This window comes from Anneissia japonica, unplaced genomic scaffold (genome assembly GCF_011630105.1).
Source record: "Anneissia japonica isolate Jap-2015-1 unplaced genomic scaffold, ASM1163010v1 scaffold2030_len652032_cov178, whole genome shotgun sequence".
In the NCBI taxonomy this organism is placed as follows: Eukaryota; Metazoa; Echinodermata; class Crinoidea; order Comatulida; family Comatulidae; genus Anneissia; species Anneissia japonica.
Window position 1 is genome coordinate 515,824 of NW_022705472.1, and position 13,410 is coordinate 529,233.

Below are 13,410 nucleotides of genomic sequence, written 5' to 3' on the forward strand. Positions count from 1 at the left end.
AGCTGCAGTCTGAACGGATCATTATTATAAACGTATCATCAGTAAAAATTGTGTCGTTAGGGAGGGGAACTATCAAAACATTTTTGAATAGCCCTCCCAGCTAAACAATGTTACGTTTTATGAACATTACAGTTTGGTATTAAAAACTTATATTGTAGAACCATAAGTACGTACTGATAACCTATTTTAATGTTTGAATGTTATTTTGGGACATAACAAGCCACAACGTTTGCGAACATTGTGTTTGCTGGGTTAATAATACACACAGAAATCACAAAAAAGTATCCTAAATACTGAAATTTAATCCAAATATGATAAGAGTGTAGTTTGTTGCATTTCAATGAATATACAAATTATCATTCGACTTGTTTCTAATTTCAGAAACTTGAAGGTCCCTAGATTTATTTGGTTTTGTATTGTCATCAAACGTGCCAACTCATAACTGCCTAACTACCAGTTTACATACATTTTTTAACAAATACTGAATAATTAAAAATTCTGTGATACAAAAGTCAATAAACATATTTAATGCTATATCCACACTATGAAGTATGTGACAAAAATATATTTGTCCATATATAGGCATGATGATGTCATATAACACCCATATATGGGCAAAAGTCACAGAAACCATTGGTGTCAACAGAGAGCTTAAGGATATACTGTCTGTGTTGGATAACTTATAGACAATAAAATAAAATTCCATGTTACCAAACAATGCAAATTGTCTGGTATTCAGTGTAAACATCTTTGTAATGAAAAGTAAATCAGTTTTAAAAAAATGATTAGTTATCTTATTGGAAGCTAACAACTAATGTGATTCTTTTAACACGGTCACTGTCATACTCCGTTTGCTGCAATAATATTTGAAGTGCACCACCAATACAAATATCCCCTGCTATAGCAAAGATCTTACATTTACAAGATAGCATTCTCCACGATTTCTGCGTGAAAATTCTGTAACAATGTATGGCACCCTCTCGCAAAAACAATTTTCAATGCAAGTTTTTTGCACTTTCTTGTAATTTAAGATCTTTGGTTATAGGTAATAAACTCAACAAAAATCCCAAATATAGTTTTAGATTATTACAGCCCTTCCTGAGAGTCTAGCATCATAAATATACAATACAAAAGAACAGCCTATAAGTACAAACTCAGTTATACTCCTATCTGCAACACCCAGCAAGACAATGATTTTAGTCTATGGCAGTGAACGTGTTAAATGGCAAAATAAATTTTTTAATTGAATTTTTGAGAGGTTTTTTTTTAAATTATTTATTTTATTATTTATTTTATTACCTTTGTTGTAAGAAAACATTTCTAATCTAAGCATGCTTTTAAGAAAATTAATCTCAGTTGGGGGTCATCACACACAAGTTAAGTGATCATACACCGACCTATGTAGAAGTCAGTGACCTAATCTTAAAGGGATTAATGAGAGAGTTTATTAAATCCTTGGCCATTTTTAATGAAATCAATGCTTATAAAAATGATGAGTTAATGAACAGATAAGAGTATTTTCAAAAATGTTTTTCATGATTATTTTAAAGCCTAAAACAACCTCCATACTATTCTACTTCTTAGCTCTCTAGCACTGATGTGTTCAATAACAGCATAAATCCTTTAAAGTAATCTTTTTACCACAGAATTAATCATTTTTTTTACATAATTAATATTAAATTTAATTACCATTCTATAAAAAAGCGATTAGAATTGGGAGTGGGCCGAACTTGTAATTATACTGGTACTGTCCACTATGTTGACCTTAAAACATGATGTCTAATCTAGCAAGCTTTTTAAAGTACTTAATTTCACGCTGGTTTTACACTAGGTAAATCGAAAGCGTTGTTTTTCTTCCTGAGCTCTTATTGGTTGCCCATTTTTTCACTTCGCAAAAAGTAGAAACAATTCAAACTACTGATTGTGCTAAAGTGAAAAACTGATAGAAATGTGAATATGCATGCGCATGAACCAATGATTTTGATTTGTGCGAATAAATTCACTTAGTGTAAAACCGGCTTAATATACTCTGGCGTAAATTATTTGATATGTATTTTTACCAACTTTCTAGGCAACCTAATGTTTACAGTTTGACTGTATTTATGAATGTAGGCCTGGTATATAACCTTCACTTTCACACCTGTTCCAGTTTATAGATACACTGATTTATTACTCAACAGCATCCAATCATGTGTAAACATAGTTTTCTAAGACATTCTACCGACCTTTTACAATTACTTCAAAAATAGCGTTATTTTATTTTTTAGAATATTAATGGTATAGAAAGAGATATCATGTATGCTATAAATTAACCTTACTTTTCACTTGCAATTCATTTGGAATTTACACCATATCTTTCACTTTATATTCCAGAAATTAAATGCAAAAAAATATAACTCAGGAATTTTGCATTCAAGATATTTATAATACCTGATTATTATTTTTTATTTTGATGTATAGTTCAAGAGTTAGCTAGGCTCATGAATCTAGGATGGAAATGACGTACTCTCCTACAGTGGCTTCCTCCAACCCCTTGTGCATCTCAATGAAGTTAAGTTTCTGCAACAAAATAAAAACAATAGTTCAACTTAATTATGACGGTCTGTTGTTAATTAGGTATAATTTAATGACTAGTGAATGTAGACCTACAAATCATAATGAGAATTAATCATCATCTTATTAAGTCCAATACAATTTCATACGCTGTTGAAATATATGATTTTTGTGTTTAGAGGTGAAAAGATTGATCAGGAGCAAAGTTCCCGCACTAATAAAAATCGTAATGGTACTGGGTCTGGTCTACAGTAGTTCGTGCTCCCATCAGATCATTCCATTCATAGAAGAGGCTTTCTTTTAATAGACAAAAGCGTACCTGACGTTAGCTATAGTAGCCTAGGTCTAAACAACAACTCTATTTAAAATTGATTAAAAGGTTGAAAAATGTTCATCTTATATTAGTGAAACTACTTAATATTATATATATATATATATACTTAATATTATATATATATATAATTTATTTTAGATTTAATGTATTGTTAAAGTATACAATACTATTATTACAGCCATGTTTAAATTGTTTATTCAACTTAATATAGGCTTAATGTATAAAGTAATATGAACAGTTTTGTAGTGTAAGCATTATAAAGTGAACAATGGTTGGCTTAAATGTTGTATAGGCTAGCCTTGGCCTAATAATATTAAAATAAAGTAAATAAATGTTTAAAATGTTTGGTCTTACAATAAGATACAAGAAGGAGGAAGAAAAGGAAAGAGATCCAGAACAGCTTAGAATTGTACTGAACATTAATGATTAGTTAGTTTAAGAGGGTCACTAATTAGCCCCTATACTGGATGGGTCACCTTCTTGTAACATGGTTTGAAATAAATAAAACATAACAATTGCCCATTAAAGATAATTGTATCAACAAAGAGTCAACAAAATAAATTAGTTCTTGAAAACCAAAATCAAGAACACCTTTTGTTTATTAATAATATGTGGAAGTGTATACTTACTAATAGACTTTCATATCTTGGTCTCTCTTTATGATCTTTTTTTAAGCTGTAGATAAAATGAGATGAATAGTGAAGAAATATTATTAATTAAGATATATCAAAGTCCTGTAAGGTCACAAAGGAACTAAAAATGTAACCCAAATCAATATAACTTACCACAGATCAATAAATTGTACCAAATCATCTGAGAATTTTCCATCTGGTAGCTTAGGTGAAGGTTCCTTCACAACTTGTTTAAGTTGTGCAAAAGGCGTTTGCCATTTTGCATATGGGAATACCCCAGTCGCCAGCTCAATCTGAAACAGAAGATTTTAACAATTTTACTTCTTGATATCTATCGACTCATATAAACACCCATCCATGTATCTATTATCATTAGTAGTAGTCTACAGTACAACACTGTTTATAACACTGCTGGACCCTCTGGTAGAAAAGTAACATTTTACTGAAGAGGTACCCAACATATAGAAAAATAATAAATAATAAATTAATTAAATAAATACTGCGCAATATCATGTCCCACTCCATTACATGAACGATACAAAATTGCACAAATTAGCACCAAACATTTTCTGATATAAATTATGTACTGGCTCGATTTAAAGAAGTCTACTTTTCCAAAAGCGAACAAAAAAAAAAAAAAAAACACTCCTTTTTACCATTGTTATTCCAAGACTCCAAATGTCCGACTTAACATCATATCCTTTATCGCTCATCATCTCAGGATCAATACGCTCAGGCTGGAAAAAAAGAATAAGAAATTTAGTACTCATCTTACTGAAAATACTGAGTACTTACCTGGATGAAATACACAACTATTATACAACTTGGCTAATCTTACAACTACCAGAAAAGAATGGAGTTTGAGGGCAAGGCCAAATTATGTAACTTAAATAACAATAGAGTATAGAATATTTTACATCAATATATACTGTATTTCATTTGCTTTACACACACTTATAGATGTTGCACTGAAAATAATAACAACAACACTGTACAGGAATTTTAAAGAACTAAAAATGTAACCCAAATCAATATAACTTACCACAGATCAATAAATTGTACCAAATCATCTGAGAATTTTCCATCTGGTAGCTTAGGTGAAGGTTCCTTAACGACTTGTTTAAGTTGTGCAAAAGGTGTTTGCCATTTTGCATATGGGAATACCCCAGTCGCCAGCTCAATCTGAAACAGAAGATTTTAACAATTTTACTTCTTGATATCTATCGACTCATATAAACACCCATCCATGTATCTATTATCATTAGTAGTAGTCTACAGTACAACACTGTTTATAACACTGCTGGACCCTCTGGTAGAAAAGTAACATTTTACTGAAGAGGTACCCAACATATAGAAAAATAATAAATAATAAATTAATTAAATAAATACTGCGCAATATCATGTCCCACTCCATTACATGAACGATACAAAATTGCACAAATTAGCACCAAACATTTTCTCATATAACTTATGTACTGGCTCGATTTGAAGAAGTCTACTTTTCCAAAAGCGAAAAAAAAAAAAAACACTCCTTTTTACCATTGTTATTCCAAGACTCCAAATGTCCGACTTAACATCATATCCTTTATCGCTCATCATCTCAGGATCAATACGCTCAGGCTGGAAAAAAAGAATAAGAAATTTAGTACTCATCTTACTGAAAATACTGAGTACTTACCTGGATGAAATACACAACTATTATACAACTTGGCTAATCTTACAACTACCAGAAAAGAATGGAGTTTAAGGGCAAGGCCAAATTATGTAACTTAAATAACAATAGAGTATAGAATATTTTACATCAATATATACTGTATTTCATTTGCTTTACACACACTTATAGATGTTGCACTGAAAATAATAACAACAACACTGTACAGGAATTTTAAAAATAATTTGTGAATTTACTCACAGCCATGTAGGGTCTGCTTCCAGCATCTTTGGTCTTTGCAATAGAATCTACCAGTTTCCCACTAATGCCGAAGTCACATAACTTTATTTGGCCGGTACGATTGATTAAAATGTTAGAAGGCTTCACATCACGATGGATAACGTTCAACTTGGATTTTAGAAAGTTGAGAGCACTAACGACCTGAAAGGTTACAAAAATTTGTCATGTAATATGTGCAACTTTTATTGCAATCTCAAAAATAAAATAATAATAATGAATAATTATTTATTTTATATTTAAAATAATAATTATATTGTGTATTATAAATAATAATTATGAAATACAATAATTATGAATTTTAAATATTTAAAAATTATAATAATTATTGTAATTATCTCTTTTGTAAATAACATGCAATTTGGCCTTTGGCCACCATATGTTATTAATTTTATTTGATTTTTGAAATAAAGTGATATATTATATATTATAATAAAAATAATAATAATAATGATAATAACAATAATAATAATAATAGTAATAACCAATATTTATATAGCACCAATTCAAAATTTATCAAAGGCACAATGCAAGCAGTAGAGCCGCGCAGGCTTATCCTAAGTGGAAGTTAAAGGACCCCAACACACTGATGCCAAGGTACCAGCATGTACATGATAGTGAGGCGACGCTATCTCAAAATCAGGGGTATGCACCTTCCTCCTCCCTGTCGCGTTCAAGCCTGTTCAATTAAATTTTAGTTTCTTAGTGGCTAAAGAGCCCTAGGCGGTTTCTACTGTGGAAGGCGCTATAAAAATACATGATTACTGACCAGTCACCATTCATCTGAAACTCACCACATAAGCCAATCTGCCAAGAATATTTTCTGGTATAAGTTGACCCTTTTCTATGACCTTTTTGATGAACTTATCAAGTGATTCATCCATCAACTCCATGCATATCCACACATCTCCCTGCAATAAAATCAGTCAACTGAATGAAAAAATTAATCTAGAGACAAAAGACTAAATTATATTTTTTCATACAATAGAAAATCCAACTACATTTCAAGAATCTATCATGTAATACTATAGATGATATGCAAATTCTATCTTCTATCATGTTATAGACACTGCCCTCTATCATGTTATAGACACTATTCTCTATCATGTTATAGATACTACCCCCTACCGTATTATAGACACTGCCCTCTATCAGATAACAAGGACTATCAACAATGTCTGTTTATAGATCTTACCTCTTGAAATAATGATCCAAAGAATTGCACTGTGTAAACACATTCTGTCGTACGCATTGTGACGTCTAGATCCATCAATAAGCGTTTGTCTTCATCAGAACTTACTTGCGCTCTTATACGCTGGAAGATACAATTACCACTTTTATTGTTATGGAAATGTTAATGGTTTGCAACTTATGTAGTGCATGATACGTGGTCTCTATGCACCGTACAGAAAACAAAAAAGCAAAATCTATTCTAGATCATCCAGGCTAACCATGCTAAAATAAATAACCGAAACAGAAGGAACCAACATTATCGCGCTGTTCACCTGCAATTTGAGACCACCGACAAGCAGTGGTTAGCTGGTACATGACTCACAGGAATAGTGTTGGCATCTGGCCTAGCCTTTCCTAACAACAAAAGTGAAAATAACAGGAAAGAAATTAATTTAAAAGGAAAGGAAAAGGTGTGTTTTAAGGCTCTGCTTGAAAACAGTGTGAGGAAGACTCCCGAATGTAGATTGGAAGTTCATTCTAGAGCTTTGAAGCAGCGGAAGGGTTTTTCAGGAGATTATTTGAGGGAGCCGTATATTCGAGGGAGGCATTTATTTTTTTGGGGGTGTAAAATGGTATATGTATATAATCAAACAAACACTAATTGATCCCAACTAAGTTAGAAAAATTGCAATTCTACTGGAGTACAACATTAATAGAATGTGTTGAGAATGACGTTGCTTCCATTAGTTTTGTTTGCAGTCATTAAGGGGGCGTTTATTTGAGGAAGAAATAAACAACCCGGGGCATTTATTAAAGGGAGGCATTTATATTAATAGTGACAGGAATTGAACCTAGAACCATGGGATTGGAAGGCAAGCATCTTAACCACCAAGCTATTCAACTTTACTCCAAAGTTAGTATAAATAGTGTTCGTGTGTGTTTTTATTTATAGGGCGTTATAGCAAGCATGTACAGTATAAGGTTTTGCATGGCAAAGTAATAATATATATAATGCTTGCGGTGGTTTTAGAAAGGCATGTCTCAAATAATAAATAAATAAATCTGTATAGAGACTTCATAAAGTTAATGGTTTAGAATAGGCTTTTTGGAATAGGCAATTTAAAACCTAATAATTTACCATCAAAATGTACTAAAAACACAAAAAGCTTGCATTATATTAGTTATCGAACACATATTTAATCATCAATTTTTACAAAGAAATATTAAGATACAATTACGTTACAATAATTACGTTAGAAATTGGGATAAATGGTTTGTCAGTGAAGAAAATGGCGTTGGTTAAAAGCATTTTGGGTAGTATCACGTGTTATCGTGATGCAACACTGTAGTACTGTATACTAATTATAAATGCATACAATTATATGCTAACCTTTACTGCCATATGTTTACCAGTTTCCTGGTGCTCCATTTTGTCGACGACACCATAGTTACCGTGTCCCAGGTTACAGATAAATTTGAGGTCACTTGCGTTAAGCTGGTAGTTGGTCCCATCAATAGTGATGCTAGATTTAACGGTTTCGCTAACATCAGGCCTGGCAGGCCTGTAAAAGAATTATAAAAAATTGTACAAATCATGTTAAGTATCACATTGGTAGGCAATGTCTCAAAGTTGTCCCTGGATGGACTACCGTATATTCCTGCGTATAAGGGGATGAGCATAAGAGAAGACTCCCGATTCAGAGAAAATTTTTGTATGTCAGATGACATACAAAAATCCTTTCGATACTATTCACTGGGACCTACTGTACATTAGCCTTCAAATTGCCATACAAGTCCAAGGTTTACACTTGGCATGGCTTTACACTTGTCACCTATCGTAGGTACAAAGCATGTATCAATTTGGCCCGACCTTGATTTTATGAAATAATTTACATCCACCATTTGGCCCCACACCGTATGTAAAATCTAGGTTTGATCAAGGTTTAATTTGCTATTTTAAGCCTTGTCTTTTATGCAAGAATATAATACGGTCAACAATCCAGAGGTCCCTACAGAGCCTGGCTTTAAAACTGGTATAATAATAAACAGAATCTTACTTCCCCTGCTCCTCTTCTGGTACAGCTTTTTTAAACTTCGGTAGATTTCTACCTGAATAGAAAAAGTATGCATTGAATTCAGATTTGGATTGAAATTGAACATTATATTCTATGTATTTACAGCCAAAACAAACTTATAATACTCACCTTTCCTTGACTTCCCTTCCATCTACAAAAATGGTCTGCGATATGACAAAAATCACTTGAGCAAGCCCAAATCTAAGTTCAGTGCTTCTATTAAGCAACTATTGTAGTATCTGAAAAGTAAATAAAAATATAATTTAAGTCTAGATATCAGAATAACTCATTGTCTGTAAATTTTTCTGTAATAAACTATTCTATTTTTATAACACCACATCAATGGGTATACAACATGAAAACAACTATGTAACTGGTAATTTGCATTATATAGTATGAGATTTGTATGACGTGTTGAAAAAGATCAATGATCATCCTCAGTATATCATTAATGTAACATTTGTAGACTGCCGGTACATTATCATTATTTTTTATGAATTAAAATAGAAGATGGCCTAGAGAGTAGAGCAAGGCCTACTGAGTGATGATGGTAAATGATCAACAGTATATTAATCACTAGGCCTACTGCAGGCCGGGCCCTAGACCTACTGTATTGCCGCCACTATCAGCTAGTAGTAGGCATAACTGAACTTCAGACCAAGCAAAAGTAATAATAATACTAATAATATACTAACTAGGCCTAGGCCTAGGGCCTAGGCTATATTATAAAAGGCCCTAGGCCTATTTATATAAATACTAACTAGGCCTAGCCTACTCTTGTTGTCTGTGGTGGGCCCGGACCTTATTATAATTTTCCCTTATTTTTTAAAGATATTAGACCTCGCCTATTGTTATAATAGATGGAAAATGTAACTAATACTAATAGATGAAAAATGTAACTGATTGGAAATACTATGCTAGAGCATCAGTTACCAACGCACTTTAGGCGTAGGCCTATCTGCCTATCCAAATCTGCCTCTTTTACCGCCTGTTTATCCCCTTCTAAAAAGGGTACATCCTCCATGGCTGGGTGGGAGAACCGGAACCGAGGGCGGTCCCAGGTGTGTAAAAAAAGGTAGGCTAGGCCTAGACCTCTGCATGATTTACAGAAAATATGGTGTGATTTACTTCAAAATACTTACTGAACATCTCAGAGGAATCAGTAACGACGTATAAGCAATAAATTAGTCATTCACAGAAGTACATTGCTTACGATTAAAGACGGACATGACTCACAAAACACATACTGCAGCGCTGTTTTTGCTCTTTGCTCATACACAGTGTAGAGACAGGAAGTAATTGTACTGCCCTCAATTATTATCCAAGTTTTAGCAGGTTATAACAGTAACAACATTTACATTTAATGTTATACAACATTACCTTATTGATAAAACGAACTTTTTAGGGAGTTGCATTGATATTAAAACTTAGATCAAATACGCTACGATTAAATTCCAGAACATCAAATTGGTCCACAAATAATAATGAAAAATGTACCCTATGCAATTTAAATTCAGACGAGAATACTGGACATTTCCTCATTAGTCTGCCCAGCCCTACAATACATATTGATGAAATTTCTAAATTAAAAATAGAATTACTTGACGATATAGAATTGTATAATGAATTTATTAATGCAAACGATGACCTAAAACTACATCATATTTTGGATTGTCCATCGTTACTCCTTAGCAGAGTATGAAAATATCTTCGACAAGTTTTGCAAAAGATATACCAAAAGAGCATGGAAATTCCGCAACGAGATTTTGAATTCCATGCTCTAACTATGCTTTATAATACTGCTATACAGTTCACCTCTATTTTTTTGTTTTTGTTTTGTTTTGTTTTTTTTAAGGGGAAGGGGTAAATGCATAGTTTGGGGAGGGAATAAGGGTACTTAGAATATTGTTTCTGCTAATAAGGGGTTTAGTTTTGCTTTTTTATTTATTTTTTTTTTCGTTCTCGTGAGGAAGAGTAACTTGTTATTGATGAGGGAAATGTATGTAGGGCCTATGTTCGATATTCTGAACATCTTTTTTTTTTATGTATTAGTTTTCAAATTTAATTCATTTTCCTTTGTCGTTTTTTACTACTTTTAGAATTTTTAGTTTTAAGTTTTGTTTACTTCGTATTATATATTATATTTACTTTTAATTGAATAAGGGTCACTCAGGGGATTGACATGACTATTGACTTTCGACTAAGTTTCTAAAAATGTACAAGACTGACTACAATTTTTGCATCATCGATAGTATTGAGAGGTAAGAACGCACTTCCCTTTTTTCTCTCTCTTTCCTCTCTTTTCATCTTTGCACTATTTTTCTCCATCTTTTTATATTTCGTGGGGACTGACGGGGTGATGTGAATAGAGAGACATGTGGACTCTTGGTAAAAATATCCACCATTCTCCAATCAAAACAAGTCACGATTTTGTCACTAACCAAAAACAATTTTTTTTTCTCTCCAAACGTCATAGTTGTTGAGCATCGAGTTTCCTTTAAAAAAAGTTGGCTGTTTATGCTTTTGGTAAGCCTGTTTCCATAAAAGCGCTTCACGCTACCACCGACAACTTTTGTCCATTCTGATTGGTAGGCGAATAGGAAGACCCAGAAACAAATATGCAGTGTCTTGCACTAAAAACATTATAGTGATAGTAAATTGTGATTTTAAGAAAAAAGACATCGAGTCCATTTCCAGACAATTGGACCCAAAGTATGTGGCGGGGAGTGGGGAAGGGGCCTGAGCCCCTACCCCCATCGGACAAGTCAAAGCGCCCCACCTCCCCAGACGAGCTCGTCGGGCAGTCGTACCAAAAAGAAACAAATTAAATATAGGCCAACACCAAGCCAAACTATGTCTTTCACACTGCTAAGTGCCATTTCCGGCCATCCAGAGCTCCCTATTTTCAGAAAAATATCATCTCCCAAACCCTCCCCATTCTCAGGCATACATTGGATTGTTTTCCTTTCTTTCTGTGATTACGGCCTAATACCTACCCTAAAAATACTAACTAAGCCTAAGTATTATTTCACTTTGTGTAGACCCCATAAATTGATAATATTCCAGGGATCCTAATTTTGGAAAGAAAATTACACAGGGACAACTTAAATTTTTTTCTTACATTGGTTTACCATAGAATTGCTGTGTTCTGCTATGCTGTGTGAAAAAGGCAGGGCCTGCGTCGAGGACGAAAGACGAACTATAGCTGAAATTATGCATGACGTCAACAACGAAGCCACGCCCCTCGGCTGAACTCGTTGTATTTAGCAACTACCAGTACTGTATTACTTATACAAGTTTAACAGTGTGCTACCAATAATATTGACTAACACGATTTTTAGGGACTGATTACTAACATAAATTGTCAATCAAATTAAATTACGTAGATTAGTTTCTTTATTCATATAATATCCTAAAAACAAAAGCAATATTAATCTAAGTAATTTCTAATTCAAATAAAATAATGGCACACACAATGAACATAAAAACATAAGGCCCTATAAAAAATTATTAGTTTATCACATCTCTAGGCTGGAAAATGTATCTGAAAGAACTTTTTGGAATGGTTTTTCATGGTCTAAGGAAGAAATAAATCAGAGGTGACGATCCGGAATAGGGTGTGAACATGAGGACATTATAAAAAGAAATGTCCCAGACCAGATATCTCAAAAACTGATCTAATGAAACTTTCTGAAAGAGTTTTAAACAAAGTTACACGAATAAAATTAAATGTTGGAGAATATCCATATTTATGTGCGGATTTAGGGGTCATTTAAAATGCTAAAGACTGTTTGCAGGCCTAAATATCTCAAAAACTCATCATCGTATCTGAGAGAAACTTTTTGGAATGATTTTTCATGGTCCACGGAAGAAATAGATAAATGTTGGTGACGATCGAGAGTTTTGAGATATTCGAGACCAGATATCTCAAAAACTTATGAACTTTTCTGAATGCTTTCTGAAAGAGTTCGTTAGAAGGAAGTACACAGATTTTGGTGATTATAGGTGTGGATTTTGGGTAATTTAAAGTGTTAACGCCCCGGACCTAAATTTCTCAAAAACTGATTCTGAATGATTTTCTAGATGTCATGTTCCAAGGAAGAAACGATTAAATTTTGATGACAATCCGGAGTAGAAGGTGGATATGAGGTCCATTAAAAGGGAGATTCCTATACTTTGGTATATAAAAAGAAATGATAGATGTAGCCTATCTGAAAACCTTTCTTGAATAGTTCGTCATAGCAAAAGAAAAAGTAGCCTATTTAATTCGGGTGATGTTCCGGAGTAGGGTGTGCATGAGAGACCATTAAAATGGAACGTCCCAGATATAAATACCTTAAAAACTGATCAATATAAAGAAATTTTCTAGAATGGTACATTGTTTGAAGGCTCTCAATGGCTCCTGGATCGCACTTATTCTAAAAGATTCAGTTGTCTAGTTTGATATGACGTCGCTTTATAAGCGAGAGGCCCCGGTTCGAAAGTCTATATTTTGCTTTCATTTTTTTAATGAAAATGCGTGGGAATTTTATACAGAGGGAATTATGATGCGGGCGGAGGACGTACACTCTCGGAATGTGCTCTAGTTATTATTATTATTATTATTATTATTATTATTATTATTATTATTATTATTATTATTATTATTATTATTATTATTAATATTATTATTATTAATATTATTATTATTATTAT

At 32.9% G+C, this 13,410-nt stretch overlaps 1 protein-coding gene across 1 annotated transcript; it reads right to left on the reverse strand.

Annotated features, from left to right (window-relative positions):
- Positions 1 to 1,247: 1,247 nt before the first annotated feature.
- On the reverse strand, positions 1,248 to 10,016 carry LOC117105521 (dual specificity mitogen-activated protein kinase kinase 6-like). Its single transcript, XM_033246687.1, has 11 exons — positions 9,858 to 10,016; positions 8,845 to 8,954; positions 8,698 to 8,749; positions 8,031 to 8,202; positions 6,663 to 6,782; positions 6,262 to 6,378; positions 5,432 to 5,611; positions 5,059 to 5,139; positions 4,562 to 4,701; positions 3,517 to 3,562; positions 1,248 to 2,559 (listed from the first exon to the last, which is right to left on the reverse strand). The coding sequence occupies exons 2-11, from the start codon at positions 8,864 to 8,866 to the stop codon at positions 2,479 to 2,481; spliced, it is 1,011 nt and encodes a 336-aa protein (XP_033102578.1). The 5' UTR covers positions 8,867 to 8,954; positions 9,858 to 10,016; the 3' UTR covers positions 1,248 to 2,478.
- Positions 10,017 to 13,410: the final 3,394 nt, after the last annotated feature.